Genomic DNA, 18,598 nt, shown 5'->3' with positions numbered 1-18,598 from the left:
AAGGAATGTAATATCCTCAACCCTTCCTGATTGCCAAACTGGCTGCAGTTTTTGTCCTTATAAACCTACCTGATTATCATTTTGGGCCTTGGGGAATTTAGGAGAGACTTGAATCTTCCCAAAGGCCATGGGATAGAAAAATACTCTCAAGTTGGATATAAATAAGTTGTACCACTTATACACATGAGAAGACAGCATTAGAAGAGTGAAACAAGAGCTCACAGATCGGAATAATATTTTTACCAATAACACATCGAACAAAGGACTAATTACAAAAATATACAGAACTTTACAACATCTCAATAAGAAAACAAGACACTGAATCAAAAAATGGGAAAAAGACATGAACGGGCAGTTCACCAAAAATGAAGTACAAATTATTAACAAACATATAAAAAATGCTCACAATCACTAGCCTTCAGGAAGATGCAAATTCAAACCACAAATGCAAATTTAAAGCACTTAACTCCTACAATGCCAGGCCAAACCAAAGAAGCAAAACAACAAATGCTGGAGAGGATATGGAGGAATTGGGATTCATATATACTGCTGGTGGACTTATAAATAAATACATACAGCCACTGTGGAAAACAATGTGGCACTAGTTAAAACAACCAGAACTCAAAATCCCATGTGATCCAGCAATACCACGATTCGGCATTATGGAATTCATATATAGAAAAATATATTTTTAAAAACAACAACAAAGTAAATCAGAGATAAAGCTCAATTGAAAAGAAGAGGAATATTAAAAACTACAATAGATTTTAAATGGGTCAAAAAGGATCTCAAAGGATAAAGGGTTATGTTTTAACTTAACTACATCTGCAATAATCCACCTTCCAAAGAATTTTGCATGAGAGGAAAGCCATTCGTATTCCTGTTCTATGGTCACAGTATTTCTCTAGTTAACGTAGTTAACATGGGTCAAAAGAGATCAAGTGTAAAATCAGATGTTGGCCTTGATATCAAGGTACATGTGCACACAGGATGAGTCTATCAGGCTTTCCCAGTTTCTGTATTCATATGATTTCCTGGAGGATTTACAGTTCAGTCATACAATGTAAATACAGACATTTTGTCCAGCCCTTTTCTGTCCAATTAGTGTATCAGTTTATCCCATGGGCTTTGTGGAACATCCAAGAAAACGTAATTGGATACTAGAGGTGCTGCCAGTCACTAAATGCATGCGCACTGCCACATGCCCTGTATTCATATGCTGTCTCTGCTGTACAAATTCACTAGTGTCACATGACTCCTTTCTGTCTAAAGGCCCGCCAACCAGAACTACATTGGTTAAAATCCTAATGTAGTTTACTGACACAGTGAGAGAAACCAGAGGGTATTTGCAATGTCACTGTATTGCCAGGGCTTTCCTTCTGCATGAGATCACTAGTATGTGCTGTCACATGACTGCCTGTGGAGAGTTTCCCATCTTGACTGAATTTAAGGCTTTTCAATTTTGTGTGTTAATGTCAAGAAAACTTAGAAACATAGGTAAAAGTTTGTTACACACATTCATTACAGATACATGGTAACTATCCTACATGAAATCATTGAAGAGACATGAGCTATTCCTTTTTCTTAAACTTTTTTTATGATTTAAAATTTTACAGAGTAAATTAGTTTTCCATTCAACAATTCATACATTGGTAACAGTCCCCAAGATATACCAGCACTCTTCCCACTTCCGCCCTCCATGTTTTATCATTATTATTCATCCTTATTCCTGTCCCTTCTTGTTTTAAGTTTTTATCCATAAGCAAATGCTGTCCTTTTGATTTTGTATGGTTGATTGTTTTAAGAGTATACACCTCTTTGATGTTATTCTTCCCTCCAAGCCGGTATATTGTTGGGCTGAAAGCTGAGTCAGAGGAGTGAGTACAGGTCCAAGAGTGAAGAGTCACTAAAGGTCACAGTCTGGGGATTCCAAGACTCCTTCAGACCAGTAAGCCTGATCTATTTTATGATTTGGGGTTTGATCCACTTTATTCTCCCACTCTACTCAGGACCCTCTTTTGTGATCCCTTTCAGAGTAATTAGCAGTGGAAGCTGGTCACCATTCTAGTTCTGGGCTCAGCGTCGTGGAGGCTGAGGTTTCCTGTGGTCCATTCAACCTCTGGATTAATTGCTCCCACACATCTTCTATTTTCTTTATTCTTATTTTTATTGTAGTTCTATACTGTCTCCAGCGGGGGGAGTAACAAAGAGCATGCAGATGGGGCAGGCACAACTGGCATCTGGGTAGGCACTCTACTGCTTGGTATAGCTGTCATCCAGAAACACTAGGTTCAGCTCTCTTTCGGGCACTGAAAGCTGGAAGAGCAATAAGGTACCCATGTACCCTGTGGAAGTCTGAAAGGTCCTCTCCCCACCACAGTGGGCATGTCAGTAGAGGGACAGCAATGCAGAACATGGGTACCCATATGTGTGGTAAGTCACAATAGTCTGTTGCCACGCTTGGCCCAGGCCAAACTCTAGCACTTCTTCCTTTCTTTTGAAAGCTTTGTTATACTAACTCAAATAAAAGGTTTTCTTGTTGGGAATTTTCTCATGCTTCATGAGACCTGAGTTCCACATATAAGGTTTTCCACAGTTAATTCATGCAAAGGGCTTCCTTCCTTTGTGAAATCTCTGATGTGCTGTAAGGCATCGCTTCTGGCTGAAAGCTTTACCACACTCAACACATAGAAGGTTTTTCTCCAGTATGAGTTCGTAGATGAGTTTTGAGATATGCTTTCAAATGAAGTCTTTCCCACACTCACTACATTCCTGGGGTTTCTCTCTCTCCAGTATGAGTTCCCTGATGAACACTGAAGTCTTTCTTCCTGATAAAACCTTTTCCACATTCATCACATATATAGGGTTTCACTACGGTATGAGTTCGCTGATGAACAGTGAGAGAAAACTTCCTGCTAAAGGCTTTGCCACATTCACCACATATGTGGGGTTTCTCTCCAGTATGCGTTCGCTGATGAACACTGAGAGAAGTCTTCTTGATAAAAGCTTTTCCACATTTACCACATATGTGGGGTTTCTCTCCAGTATGAGTTCGCAGATGAACAGTGAGCTCATTCTTCCTGATAAAGGCTTTTCCACACTCACCACATACATAGGGCTTCTCTCCAGTATGAGTTCGTTGATGAACAGTGAGCTCATTCTTCCAGATAAAGGCTTTTCCACATTCACCACATACATGGGGTTTCTCTCCAGTATGAGTTTGCTGATGATAAGTGAGAGCAGTCTTCCAAATAAAGGCTTTCCCACATTCATCACATACATGGGGTTTCTCGCCAGTATGAGTTCGCTGATGAACAGTGAGAGCAGTCTTCCAGAAATAGGCTTTTCCACACTCACCGCATACATGGGGTTTCTCTCCAGTATGTGTTCGTAGATGGCTTTTGAGATGTGTTTTCTGAATGAAGCCTTTTCCACATTCACCACATACATGAGGTTTCTCTCCGGTATGAGTTTGCTGATGATAAGTGAGAGTAGTCTTCCTGATGAAGCCTTTGCCACATTCACCACATACATGAGGTTTCTCTCCAGTATGAGTTTGCTGATGATAAGTGAGAGTAGTCTTCCAGATGAAGCCTTTGCCACATTCACCACATACATGGGGTTTCTCTCCAGTATGAGTCCGCAGATGAACAGTGAGGTCTTTCTTCCTGATAAAGCCTTTGCCACATTCACCACATACATGGGGCTTCTCTCCAGTATGAGTTCGCAGATGAACAGTGAGGTCTTTCTTCCTGATAAAGCCTTTGCCACATTCACCACATACATGGGGTTTCTCTCCAGTATGAGTTCGCAGATGAACAGTGAGGTCTTTCTTCCTGATAAAGCCTTTGCCACATTCACCACATACATGGGGTTTCTCTCCAGTATGAGTTCGCAGATGAACAGTGAGGTCTTTCTTCCTGATAAAGCCTTTGCCACATTCACCACATACATGGGGTTTCTCTCCAGTATGAGTTTGCAGATGAACAGTGAGGTCTTTCTTCCAGATAAAGGCTTTCCCACATTCACCACACACATGGGATTTCTCTCCTTTGTGAAATATCTTATGTGCTATAAAGTGTTGCTTTTGATTGAAAGCTTTACCACACTCACCACATACATACAGTTTTACTCCTGCATGAATTTGTAGATGAGTTTTGAGATGTGCTTTCTGAATGAAGCTTTTGCCACATTCATCACACACATGGAGTTTCTCTCCTGTATGACTTTGCTGATGAGCAGTGAGATCACTGTTCCTGGTGAAGCCTTTCCCACATTTACTGCATACGTAGGGCGTCTCTGTCACATGAATTTCCTGAAATCCCTTGAGGTATGATTTACTGTGATAAGTTTTGCCACATTCCAAGCATTTATATAGGTTTTGTCCTTCATGATCTTTTTGATAATGTTCATTGAGTTTGAACACTCTATTGAATTCTTGCCCACGCTGACTGCACTCATAGGTCTTATCTAGTACATGAATGCACTGATGCTCACAGAGGAAAGAATCCTCGATGAAGGTTGTCCCACATTTATCCCCTACGCGTGGTTTCTCGATTTCATCAGACTCCTGATGCTGAATGCAGTGTGACTTCATGACCCTGGGTGGTTCACACTCAGGGAGTTTCATTTCAGTACAAAACTGCTCTTGCTCAACATGGAGAAAAGTTTTCTCATCTTCATTGTGCACAACCGTCTTATGTATTTTGTTGCTTCTGTTCTGATTTAATTCCAGAATGATTAAATCTGATTTTAAAATTTTTTCATGTAAGCCAAACATCTCATCATTTTCCTTTGGAGGAAAATTATTTTTGTGCTGAGAAACAATATTTTCCATTTTATTAAATTTTGAGCACCATTCCGTTGTGTCCATGCATGCTTCACACTGCAAGTGCTCAAGCAAATGATCATCATCTTTCAGGATTTCTAGAAAAGAACAGAACACATTGACCCTTTCAACATCTTGATTTAAAATGGACCCCTTAAAATATGCATTGATACAAAGTAGATCTTTAGTGACAACCCTCTTATATAAATAACACACTATGCTTAATGTTTATTGCCTACTGGAAGAAATACAATCGTGTAAACAATCCAAATGGTAAAAATAGTTATTGTAGAAATCAGGTTGGATATGAAACTGATGAATGAACACAGATTTGGTATTTGCTTAAAGAGGACAACGAAAATATTCAACAAACATAATACAAGGAAGACACTGAGACCAGTAGACCACAGGGGTGCTAAGGCAATCTTTACTAAAAGACAACTGAGCACTAATAAAGTTGGGAATGTGGAAAATGCAGAATGTTCTGCTTGGGAAAACACGATTTTTACAGGTATGTCTGAAAGATATTGTGGCACAGAAACACATTCTTTATGTTCATGGAGCCTGTATTCTAGCTCATACCACTCATCTTCCAGTGCCATCCTGTGGTGGCTTGCATGGTGCTGTGATGCAGAAGCAATGCCACATAGTATTTCAAAGACAAGCAGGACCACCCACGGCGCACAGGTCTTAGTGGAATCTCCAGAAATAGGGACTGGGAGGAAGACCTGGTGATCGACTCCTGGAACATGAACCCCTCAGGTTTAATGGCAATGAAATAACACTGAAGAAGTACTAAATCCTCAAAGTACAGTCAACAGTAATGATGTGGATGGAGGATGAGCTTTGGGGACCTTCAGTGGTTGACATGGCATGACTGAAAATGAGAAAAAATAGCTGCAAACATCCTCTAATAATTTGAAGTGGAATATATGAAGTATTATCAAGAAAAATTTTCAAGTTGTCAAAACAAAATGGAATGTTTAAAATTGATAATTGTATGAATTATTAAACTTAAATAGACCGGTACTGGCTATTTTTAATTAGATAATCAAGTGGTTTGAAGGCTGAGATCGACAAATTCAAGAAGACTGGCATCATATTCATCATCAAGAAGTAACATGGCAAGATATTCCCTGAAGTATAATTCTGCCAATATTCATATGCCTGCAAGTACGATCAGTTACTACAAGTGTGTTTTAGATTTGTGCACCAACTGTTAAAGCAAACCTAAAGCGAGGGATCCAGCCCCACAGTCGAATGCGGCCTTAGGAATAGCATGTGCAATTAAAGAAGATAAAGCAGACAGCAAAAACGGGGTACAGTTGCCTCATTTCCGATGCCAGAGTAAGAGAGAGAGGTCATTTATATAGTAGGGAGGCATGCAAGACTCCAGAAGGCACAGACACAACAGAACGGACAAGTATGAATGTGGGAATAGCCTGAATTCTTTTGTACGAGGCCCCAATAAAAGGATTAAAACACACACAGAGACACACACAATCATCCTCACATTCTCCTCTCATTATAGTCCTACCTTAATGGTACCTCATTCAAGCACATGGCTAAGTACTATCTGCCACAGCTTTCATTACCTGAGTGGACATGTTGCTACTGTTCTGCCTGCTCAGGGGCCAATCACTCCCCTCAATCTTCTCTGAGAACTGGTCTTAAGTTGCTCATCCAATTAGTTCAGGGACCCCCAGAGTAAAAAAATTGCCTACTTTGTTAGGTAGGTAGGTGTTTGTGTGTGTGTGTGTTGGTGGGGGAAGAGGGAGGGGGGGAGAAGGAGCCACTGCATGCCCTGAGACTATATAAATTGGTCAATGAATACAAAGCCTTTTTATTTCTGCCTTTCCATTACACAACCGTTCCTTAGGACTCATCCAGAGGACATTTAAGAGACAAAGGGAGAGTTGGTTCCTTGAGTGACAGCAACAAAGGGAACCTGGTTACTTTTAAAGCTAGGCATCTTTCAGCTGAGTAGCAAGAAAGCAGGCGCCTGTAGGAGCTGTACACTAACAGCTTACTGGAGGGCAGTTGTGGAGAAAACTACCTGGAGAGTGTGCATGATCAGCTCTAGCTTTTTTCTTGGGGCTTGTGGAGGTTTTCTTCTAACACTAGCACTGGTCTTTCTAGCCCTGTGGTCAGGAGTACAGAGATAAGGCTGCTCACACTTTCATCCAGGTTCTGTTTCCCACAATAAAAACATTGAGGGTGGGGGAAGGAGGGGATAAAGGGGAGCTGATATCAAGGGATTCAAGAAAATATTTTAAAGCTGCGGTAACAATGGGACAGTGCTGCTCGATATGACTGAACTAAGGAATGTTACGATATCTGTAAGAACTCCCCAAAATGATTAAAACTATATATATTGAAAATTTCACATAACTTTTGCAGCCTGACATTGATCAACCATACAATCATGTACATGGATGAATGTAAAATTTTGGAAGAGTATCAGTAGTTGGAAAATGTGGGTCTTAGTGACAGAAATAACACACAAGTTTACCGAAAAAATTTGAGACTAATGATGAATTCACAACAAATTCCTTATTAAACCACAGAAATGGAAACTCTACACATGAATCTTTGTGAATGGAACAAAGGATAATCAAATCAACCACATCTGTAGAAAGAAATGATGGAGAAGTTCATTAGTCAAAACAAGCCCAGGGGTTAACTATCGAACTGATCATCAATTACTCAGATCCAAGTAGAAGCTAGCCAAAGTAACTAGATCACAGAGCCTAGAGACTATGTAAAGAATAAACTTGAGGAATAAAAGACTGCTGACTGAAGACTAATGACTGAGACCAGATGAGTTGGGGATGACAAAAAAGACATCATATATATGTCCCTCAATATATGTCCCTCAAAAGGCTACTCAAAAGACAGAAAACAAGAGAGAGAGCAACACTGAGTATACTATGCATTATTTGAAAAACAACAACAAATCTGTTGGAATATACTGCAAAAATATTCTTTAGAAGCGGCAAAGGTCAGTTTTTGAGTTTGGGACCTGTTCAGAAGGGGTGGGCCTAAGGAAGGCACACTGCGTGCTAAGGAACATACAGCAGACATGCATTTAATGCGAAAACCAAGAACGTAGGATGTTAAAAATGCCCTTTCCACTCACAAAATGATTGGAGGAACAGACAACTTTAAAAAAAATCTTACAGGTATAAAAATGGAAGGTATAGTGCTAAAGTATATTCTAAGCTGATAATAATTTTCTTGTTAGGATGATGATTTTAGATACCTGAAATGAACAGAAGTCATAAATGTGTTTCGCCAAAAGGAGTAAAATATGGAGAAACATGTCTGTTAAAGAATTCCGACACAGAAGGCAATTTGAACATCTCTCTAAGAAAACAGAAAGAACTGATATCATCTGCATGAAGAAAACTTTAAAGGAACAGGACAACAAATGAGAAAATGGACACCAAAACCTTTAGAGAAACTCCAAGGGGGGAAGCTAAGGAAGCACAAAGGAGACCCCTTCATGGTGGGAGCTCAAGATGCAAGATGATGCTGCACACTGCAAAGGGCAATCCACTCTTACTCAGCAGGAGAGGAAAGTGCTGTATTCGGAGGACAGTTACAAACTCAGAGTTCTCTGTTTGGAGAGAGGCTTGCAAGATGGATTTTCATAGTAAAGTGGGAGCCTATAAAAGAGGGAAAGTTCTGAAATCTTAAAGAAAATTCTGGAAGCAACCATACAACAGTATAAAACAAGTAAATGGAAATCTAACCTCATAAGAGCTACCGGAGCACTTCTCTCAATAGCTAGGAAAAGTAAGCACTCACATTCGAAGAAGCACACACTTTTATGCATTTTCCAGCACCTGCCATGGATGTGAGGGCTTCTACCAGTTGAATTAGTTGACCATGCATCTGAAAAAATTCCACTATAGCTTGTTTCTAACACTGAACATAGTTCACCTTGTTCCAACAGTTCTCCTTGTTCCAATTGCGAGAAGGCTTCTGGGGTGACAACTAGATAACCTATTTATGAGAAATTATAGAATCTTAAACACACCAAAATTAACCTAAAGTTTGTAAAGCCTGAAGAATGTTGTAATTCTAGGAAAATAATATTCAAAGGAACAAAGTAAATAGTGTTCTCTCAAGGGTAGAAGACCTTACCCACTAACATAGGACCAGAGAATGCAATGAGAATCTACCTCTTTGAGAACACCACAGACACTGCAAGGATTTTAACACATAAGATAGGAAAAGCCAGTGACAGGGCCAAGGACTTGAGAGCTCTCCTCACCAATGGAAACCAGGTTGCGATAGTTCTCCAACATCACATCTTGATAGAGCGTCTTCTGAGCCTGATTCAGGAGCTGCCATTCCTCCCGGGTGAACTTTACAGCCACATCGTTGAATGTCAGTGATTCCTGTAGTAAGAGGAGTGTATTTAATGCTGTATTTTCCATTTGAAGATTTAAAAAAATTATCATACAGTAAAGAAAGCAAAACAGTAATAAAAACTATTGTGATAGTACATTCCATAATGTGTGGTTAACTGAGGACTTGGTAGAAGGTATTTGACCTTATTTCTACATTCACAACCACGGGCCTGGAAAGCTAGCCCTACTTTCAGAAAGATCTCCATTGTTCTGGGAGAGAAATGTTTTCAAACACACATTCTCAAGGCCAAATGATGTGCCGCCCACAATAGCAATCTTAAAGAAGCTCCCATAGTAGAGGAATCATTTCTGTGCCTGGCTACTTCTCTATGCCTGAGGGTGATCTGTAGATGGGAGCAATCAGGTTGTATAGCCAACCCACCATAAATGTAGCAAAAGCCTGGGGAGGGTTCAGGGCGGGCTTGAAGTCAACTATCACTAGGTCAAGATGGTGACTCACCATCTTGCTTGTTTCTTATGTTATCCGCTTATGATATTACCCATTGACTATGTGTATGTTAACTTCATGATGTGTATGCCTTATGGAAAGATCTGCAAGCTCCATTATATATACCCGTTGCAAAATACATTCACTTTCTCAGACCTGACATGGGATGAAGAGCCTCTGTGTCCCACTGTCTGTCTGTGTAATATTTGCCACAATTGCAATGCCACTCCCGAGGATCACTGTTCAAGTGTTGGGGACCCCCATGCTTCAAAATAATGCACCCACTCACAAAATTAGAATTTTGAGTATGAGTGAAATTATGTGAATGAGCTAGAAATAGCTCACATTTATACTCACACAAAGTAGATAAACACCTGTTTATATAACAAACAAGTTTACAGTACATTGTGAAATGGAATTAGGAGTGCTAGCAGTACCACCATGATAAGAGACTCTGTATCATCAGTGGCAATAGGCATAATAACATAAGTTATTTCTCCCACACCACTCTTTGTCTCGCTTTGCGGTTTGATAATCTGTTGTTATGGCCAAACAAAACTCAATAGATCAAAGTGGTGTATTGATGGACAAAGTACAACTCGGAATCAGAAGAAGCTATAATTCAGACCCAAGATCAGATTGTTCATAGACAATATCGGCCTTCCTGAATGCAGAACAACTTTTTAAGCTCTTAAAGGCCACCTTAGCACAAGCTCCTCATGACAACCTTAGGACAAAGTCTTCTCAGCCACCTTCAGACAGTATTGCCTTAACTTTAATTGCAGGTCCTCTTGGACCTGCCATCTTTCACCACATGCTCTGCAAGGGACCCCTCCTAGTTCTGTTGCTACTGGGTGGACCTCTGCAGCCCTCCTAATCTTGCCTAGGCAGGGAAGGTGCTAGGTTGGGCCAAGAAGCCATCAGATCCAGAGGGAGAGAAAGAATGCCTGCAGGCATGGTTGAGAAGAGGCAGTGAGACAATGGCCTGTCATCTGCCCTGTTGATTTGGTTTTCTTAGCCCTGCAGCCACATAGTTCAGAATGAACCCATGGAATAGGGATTTGCCAGCTTCCAGAAATTTATGAGCCATTGCCTTGAATGGCAACTGCAAGCCACCTGTGTGACCTGACTTGAGATCTTCCTCCACTCCATGAGCCAACAGCTTGCTGTCTGACCTTCCCATTTGGGTTCCTCAGCCCCTGCAACCTATTATCTGACCAGATTCAACAACTTCACCTTGTGAGGCAGTGGACTGTGGTCTGACCTGATGATGTGGTTCATCAGCCTTTGCAAACACATGAATGAGGAGAACCCTACAGACTGATCCCTGACCTCTATATAGATTTGGGACTCACCAGCTTCCACATCTTGAAGAGGGATTTATTTACTTGATGACTATTGGGTTTTGTGAGATGCTGCTGAGCAAATCATGAACCATTTTGAACCTCTGCCTCATAGGGACTGGTCTCCTGCTGCTCCTGCAAAATGAACTGTACTATTCATGGGTCAAGAGCTGCACCAATGGAGACAATGACCAGGACAGAAGGGACACAGTGACAGAGCCAATGGTGACAGGTCCAGAAAGGGCTTTTCAACCAAGATAGTGCGACAGGCAGGCAAGATCAAGAGGAGGAAAGCCCCAAGTAGCCGAAAGCAGGCTATACAGATGGAACTATGAAATGAGCCTACCTTCAAGGGGCAAAATGTCTGAGAGGGACAGAGAGAAGAGGCCTGTCCTAGAGAAGAGCAAATTTGTCTACATGGTTCTTTAATATGAATCCCAATGTGTAGCCTACTGATTCTGATACCAAATTACATACTGGTATTTAATAAAACGTGTACCTGTGACTCTGGACTGCACTGTAATTTGTACATGGCCACTGCAAAAATTTAATGAGCTGAGTGGGAGAAGACTGTGGGAATAATAACTGGTGTCATAACTGAAAAATACTGGAGAGTACAGGTATATTTAAGGTCTGCTGCATATGAATCAAACCTGATGTTGACGGTTGATTCTTTCTGCTGCATCTATAGTTAGAGGAGGTGAGAATCTGTCAGCCATTTTTAAACCACTATTGCTATAAGGCCCATTTTAGATACATTAATGAGAATGCTGCTGTTTGGGAGATTATATAACACATCACCTTCAGAAAGAACCATTAAAGAAACTAAAACAAAAATCCCATGGAAACCAAACTCTTCTAAAGAAGTGATCTTATTTCTCCTTAAAAACGAGGCATAGCATATAATTTGAATGATTCTCCTGTGTTGGCCATAGAACAATGAATTATGAGTTGGAAGATAATGTCATTCAAAGAATCATTAGTGATGTATTATGTTCAATGTCCATAGTTTAGTGTTAATCCTATGATCAATATATTCCTAATCTTCTCCAGCCCAATGTGGAAATCAGAGTCAAAGTTTATCTCTAACTTCTACTATTTCTAATTTTCATTCTCCAATGAACTGCATCAGTGCTATAGAGGCTTCCACAATGCCAGTAGGAAATACAGAAAAGGATAAAACACATCAGAATCACCTGAGCCTTGGTCATTTTCTTTGGTCCTTAGGACACTGCGGCAACTGGGATGCTCTATTTTGTTTATCTCGATCAGCTCTAATGGTGTTCATAAATTTCAATCTCGCATGAGGACGTCCGAGAAATAATAATGCCCAATCCAGGCACTTCTTCCTTCCTCTAAGCTGCTGGTGACTCAAAACCTGCAGGCTGATGGGAGAATACAATGTGAGCAACACATAACCTGGAGGTCCAGATGCTGTTACTGTACTGTCGCTCTTCTTAACACACAAAGTCCCCAATACTGTTAACGGTGCCCTTATTGAGTGAAGGAAAACATGCTTATAACATGAGCAATAAAATATAAAATTCATAATTTTCAGAGATGTGAGTAAAAGATGACTTTATAATAAAGAGAGATTGGGCAATCAATTATAAATTGGACAAACATAGTCAAATAAGCTGTCAAAAAGAAGAAACAAAAAAGCTGGATCCCTACCTCACAGCTAACAGAACTATCAATTCCTTACTGGGTGACTCTCAAGGAGAATGACAAATCCATGAACCTTGAAGATGGTTATGTTGATTCAAGCAACTGAAAACCTTTTAAATGGGTGATATAAAAAGCTGTTATACACTGAAGATTATTTTCTAGAGGAATTATAAACACTTTAGAAATTGCAAAATCACTTTAGAAACACTTTAAAACTCACTATTAAGTAGTGAGACATATAAGCAGCTCATAGGACACAGGAGAACTGCTCTACAGAGTTACAACGACTATAAAGCCATGAGAAGCAGTTAATGGGTTTGTACCTCTGACCGGGAGATTAGCAGTCCAACCCTTAACACATGTCAAACAGGGCTCCATATAAACACTTACATATCATCTATTAGATTGAAATTTACATACAGATTTTTGAATGAAGGAAGAAGTATACAATCCCCCCATAGTGAGTGCACTTTTGACCTAAAGATAAATAACGTTTTTAATGTAGCATTATTTGTAGTGACCCAATGCAGTTTGATAGATGACCTAGGCAGGTCCCTGGAGAGGAGCTGGTTGGAGAGGAGTGCAGGCAATCTACTTCGAAGGCACTCTCCCTGAGGGGAAGATGGCCTACATCCTTGGTTAATAAGCAGAAAGAATTCAATGGAGACTGAATCAAAGTGGGGGCACAGCAAATGGACACTGAGTTGTCATTGTCATCAACAACCCAAACCTAAAACCTAACTCACTGCCATCGAGTGGATGCCGATTACAGCATCCCTTTAGGAGAAGGTGGAACCACCCCCTTGTGGGTTTCCGAGACTGTGACTCTTTAGAGTAGAACCCGTCTTTCTCCCTGGGTGTTACTTGTAACTCTGAACTGCTGACTTTGCAGTTAGCAGCCCAAGCTGTAACCACTAGGCCACCACCAGGCAACCAGCCTTTTACAAACTGGTTACTTACCCAGCGAATTCTATCATTCAGGGAGATACAAAAGATACCAAGACCTTGGGCAGCCTGTACACTGGCGCTCTCCTGGGGTCAGACTCCAGGAAGCACAGATGCCTCCTGCTTCCCCTTAAGCTCTTCCACCCCAGCGCTGCCCCCAGGAACTCCAGAGTGGCTCACCCTGTCTGGAGTCAGGTGAATGGATTTGGTTCACAACCCAGTCAGAAGTTGAAATCCTTTCTTGTGATGCTTCAATGTGCAAGACAGCAGTAACAGATTTCTAATTCCCTAGACTGGACCATGTTTCTCTGTGGCAAATCTCTGTTCTCAAACAGATGAACAGACAATGCTGAGAAGGCATGGCAGGTTCTTGGCCTGGACTTCTTGCGCTAAATAGTGACCACCACCCCCCGCTCACCCCCCAGGATCAAAACCCCGCTCTGAGCTGAGGGTGTCTGCATTTAAAACAGAGCCCACTCTATGTTTACAGAACAGTTTTACTAATTCCTCAAATATCATGATCAACTTGGGATCCACATCCTATATATACAGTATTCCATTTCACAATAAGTTGGAAGTTTTTGAGGGCTCAAAATTCCCAAGCTCCATTGAAGGTAGATATCTTCCTTTCACCAGCAATCTAACTGAAGAAAGGAATAGTTTATGAAGAACATCCTTTACCAGCCTGTACTGCACCTCAGACCGTAACCCTCGACGTATTTGGCTAAAGTGATCCAGCTCAATCATGCTCACCTATGCCACTCCAACCCAGGCTGAGCTCCTCACCAAGCTTAACCTGCTCCGGGCCCTTCGCCCCTGTGTACTCTTTACACTATCTACTGTGTTTGAAGAAATGCCTAGAGTTGGGCAGCCCATTTACGTAGAGTGTGGTAACTAGAGAAACTAGCTGTGGAGGTGGACAACAAGAGACAGAGGGACACCAACAGGACACCCGAGATGCACCTTGGCCAAGACAGAGATCTCCTGAACCAGAGAACAAGCCAGGGGAAGCCTTGTTTGCTCCTCTCTTAAGCTCTTGGGTTTATGGATGTCCAATGCTAAAGCCTTTGGGAAAGGCTGCAGCCCACAGTCAAGGAATGGCAAGGGGTAGGTAGATGGCTGATGCCAAGAGCCAGGGTGAGGGCAGAAGCTTAAAAGTACAAGATGCGTCCAGGAAAGAGATGATTCATCATCTTGGCCTAGATTCTGGATTCCAAGCTCTAGGTAATGCTGACAGATGGAAAACAACACAAACTGTAGGAGAGGGCTTATTGACTTGGGTCCTAGTGTCCCATCCATAGTCTTGGTCTTCTAGAGAGAAGGAAAAGCTAGTGCCTAGGCTTGAGCTTGTGAAGCATGCTCCAAGCGGAACCTGGTTTGGCAGGAAAACAAAATGAATGGCTGGGAAGAGGCTGTGCTCGGATAAAGTAGGGAGGCAGTAGCCTGAGTGGCTAGTTGGACATCATTGGCACTGCCCTTCTGCAGCCCCCAGGTGTCTGTGAAGGCAGGGATGTGTGAGGTTGCAGTTATAGGATAGAGGGTGCAGATTAGAGCTCCTCTGAAACTAATCAGCAGTCAGGCCACTAGAGAAAAGCACAGTTTGTTTTAGACTCGCTCATGTGTACCAGTCATCAAGCATATCTTGAATATAAGTCTCTCCATTCCACCGGGTCTTAAGGACAGGCTTCAACTCAGGGCTCTCACATTGGCTGGTTGCAGAGAAAGGTTGCCTTCCAGGCCCCTCTGTGAGCAACATTCTAAATCTAAGCTTGACTAAGTTCTAACTCCTTCCAGAAAACTGTTAACTGACATAAAAAATACCCACAAAACACCCAGCATGGTGATAGTCATTCTACCACCAGTCAAGAAATCAATAGATACATTGTATTGGATAAATAAGCCTTATTAGGCTGGTTTAGAGTGTTGAAGAGCAGGGATCTTACTTTGAGGACTAGGTTCCCCCCAAACCACAGTATTGTCAATTGCCTCATATGTATGTGGAAGTTGAACACTGAATAAGGAAGACTGAATAAGAATCTATTTGAAAAATAAAAAAGGAAAAAAAAGAACCAATTTGACTGAATTGTAATGCTGGCAAAGAATACTGAAATAACATTGGTCTCCAAAAGCACACACAAGTCTGTCTTAGAAGAAGTGAGCTCAGAGTGCTAGTTATAGGTAAAGACAGTGAGAGTTCCTAGCACACACTCTGGACACTGGTGTCAGAAGGGAGCAGTCCCTGGAGAAGGATAGCGTATGTGGTAAAGCAGAGGGGCAGTGAAAAATAGGAATTCCCAACTAAATGGATTGACACCGTGATGGCAACAATGGGTTCATCCTAAACTGTGAGTCTGGCAGAGGAGAGGGCAGTGTTTCCTTCTGCTGTGTATGGGTCCCTACGATGTGGAATCAACTCAATGACATCTAATAACAACAACCTGACAAAGCACTAACCAATACACAAGACAGGCACAAAATACCAGTGTGTTAGTTATGTTCACACAAGTTGTTTCCATGGTAACAGATGCCAAACCTTTCATGCGACCTTTGCTGGAACATAAGCTCTCTTATTAAAAAGAAGGAATGGGTTTTTTGTGTTTAAAAAAAATAGAATAAAGTGATGATAAAATCACTGAGGAATTCCTGTCCCTCATTGATTTACACCATTCTCCTGGAGGTGGACTGAAGGAAAGTCTCTACGACCCACCCAGCAGCGTATTTCCCATCTTGAGCTCGAGTGTGAGGGCAGCACACAGTTACTCAGGTGTGAGTGACTATTTGTCTGTCAAGAGTAGTGTACATTATTTATCCCTCTACACCATCAGTTTTCAGTTGTGGGTCACAACCTCTTTGGTGGTCAAACAACCCTTTCACAGGGGTTGCCTAAGACCTTCGGAAAACACATATTTCCAATGGTTTTAGGAACCGAGACACCGCTTCTCTATGTCCAGGCAGGTCTGTCATTGTGAAGATCTGCCCACATACTAGTACCTGGCGTGAAGACTGTTACTCATGCTACACCATGCTTCAAGACAAAACTTAATTTGTCATTAGAAATAAATATTTCACAATATATAATTATAAATTGTTTTATGACTAATCACTATGCTTCAATGATGTTCCATTTATAACAATAAAAATACATCCTACATATCAGATATTTATATTATTATTCATAACAGTAGCAAAATTACAGTTATGAAGTAGCAACGAAAATAATTTTATGGTTGGGGGTCACGACAGCATGAGGAACTGTATTAAAGGGTCGAGGCATTAGGAAGGTTGAGAACCACTGCTCTACACTGAGGAATCAGCTGCAAGACCAGAGGATCCAGCCAGAGCAAGCGATCTATGAGAGTTGAGTGGGTTTCAGGATGCTCAGAAGGTCTACAGTCAACTGAATCACAATTAAGTCCCATGAGAAACTTGAAGGCTAACTGTTAAACAGATTAAAGTTGAAGATTCTGGTGGCTATAGGCCAGATGATTCACACACTATGAATAAACACTTTATGGGTTTGTTTTTTGTTGTTGTTGCTTGTTCAAGTTATTGGGTGCAAACATAACAATGGTGATGAGAGTACATTTACTACCATGAGACTACTATGAGACCAGTAATAACCTGTTAACAAGGTGTGTCAGTCTGGATACTTTAGAGAAACAAATCCACAGAAACTCATATGTATAAGAGATAGTTTTATATAAAGGGTACGTGCACATTAAGAAAACATCCCAACCCAGTGCTGCCCAAGCCCACAAGTCCAACATTAACCTATATGTCCAACACCAATCCACAAAGTCCTCCTCCATCTCACAAAACACACACTATGATGCCAACTGCAGTAGGAAAGCCGAATCAGTCAACGTGTAAGCATCTCAGTGCTGGCAGGGGTCTTCATGTGGCTGCTTCAGTACCCAGGGCAGCATCGGGGTAGGTCTAAGTGGCTTCTCCTCGGGGATGTCTGCAGGAAGTGAGCCTTGTCAGTTGAAGCAGGGAAGCCACTGGCTAAGGCAACTGCACCCTGGTCCGAGCATCACAAAGCAAGAGACCTCAGAACTTGAAAGGTGAGGCTCACCCGAGCCATTTATCCTTCCGCTCTTCAATTAACTCCACATGTGTTTATCACCCAGGTTGGCACAATACACTCACCACCTCACAAGGTCAGATAATGATACTTCAAGAAAACTGCAGACGAATATTGATAATGGATCTACATGAAAAAGTTCTTAAAAATATTGGGAACTGAGTCTGACAACACATTGAAATAATTATATACCATGATTAATTGGAATCTGACCCAGAGTTGATTTAAGATAAGAAAATAAGCACCGTAATACAGCAATTAATGCAAAAAGAGAATTATCTAAATAGACACATAAAATGTACTAAAAAAAACCCTCTACAAATCTAACATGAAACAAATATAGTTCAATGTGAATATGCTAACATACATTCCTATTTTTTAAAAGTAAAAATGTCATACTTAGAGGAAAGAGAAAAAAAACATCACCCCACCTCAGAAAAAGGACAAACATAAATGTCCACTTTCACCACTGATAATAAAAATTGACTGTATAGGGTGGGAGGGGGGAGAGAGGAAAAAAGAGAGGAGCTGAGCCCGAGGGCTCAATGGAAAGTAAATGTCTAGAAGAGAACAATGGAATATATGTATGAATATGTCAGATACACTGGTGTATGGTTTGTAACAAGAGTTGTAAGAACCCCCAATAAAATGATTAAAAAAATTAAAGTTGACTATATGAACTCGACTGGAAAACACTCCAAAAGGTCAACAAACAGACCTTGATTTACAGGATTTTCTTTTTTTGCCATTGGATTTTGTTGTTGTTTTGTTTTCTTTTGTTGCTGTTTTGCTCTGTCTTCTTTTTGTGCACATTATTATCTCTGCAGGTCTAACTAGATAACGGTTCCAGGGGACATGGGAGGT

General features: G+C 41.1%; 1 protein-coding gene across 6 annotated transcripts in view; it reads right to left on the bottom strand.

Moving 5' to 3' along the window:
- Positions 1-225: 225 nt before the first annotated feature.
- The window catches only part of LOC142450527 (uncharacterized), a 29,241-nt gene continuing 10,868 nt past the window's right edge, over positions 226-18,598 (bottom strand). For 5 of the 6 annotated variants that reach the window (XM_075552561.1, XM_075552565.1, XM_075552566.1 and 2 more), the window contains exons 4-7: positions 12,712-12,815; positions 12,234-12,422; positions 9,108-9,234; positions 226-4,926 (exon numbers count right to left, since the gene is read on the bottom strand). In XM_075552561.1, the coding sequence (XP_075408676.1) occupies positions 2,765-4,926; positions 9,108-9,234; positions 12,234-12,248 (2,304 nt within the window). In that variant the 5' untranslated portion in view covers positions 12,249-12,422; positions 12,712-12,815 and the 3' untranslated portion in view covers positions 226-2,764. The remainder of the gene's footprint in view (positions 4,927-9,107; positions 9,235-12,233; positions 12,423-12,711; positions 12,816-18,598) is intronic. The other variant, XM_075552563.1, reaches the window with a different exon arrangement.

This window comes from Tenrec ecaudatus, chromosome 6 (genome assembly GCF_050624435.1).
Source record: "Tenrec ecaudatus isolate mTenEca1 chromosome 6, mTenEca1.hap1, whole genome shotgun sequence".
In the NCBI taxonomy this organism is placed as follows: Eukaryota; Metazoa; Chordata; class Mammalia; order Afrosoricida; family Tenrecidae; genus Tenrec; species Tenrec ecaudatus.
This window is presented reverse-complemented; position numbering and strand designations above follow the sequence as displayed.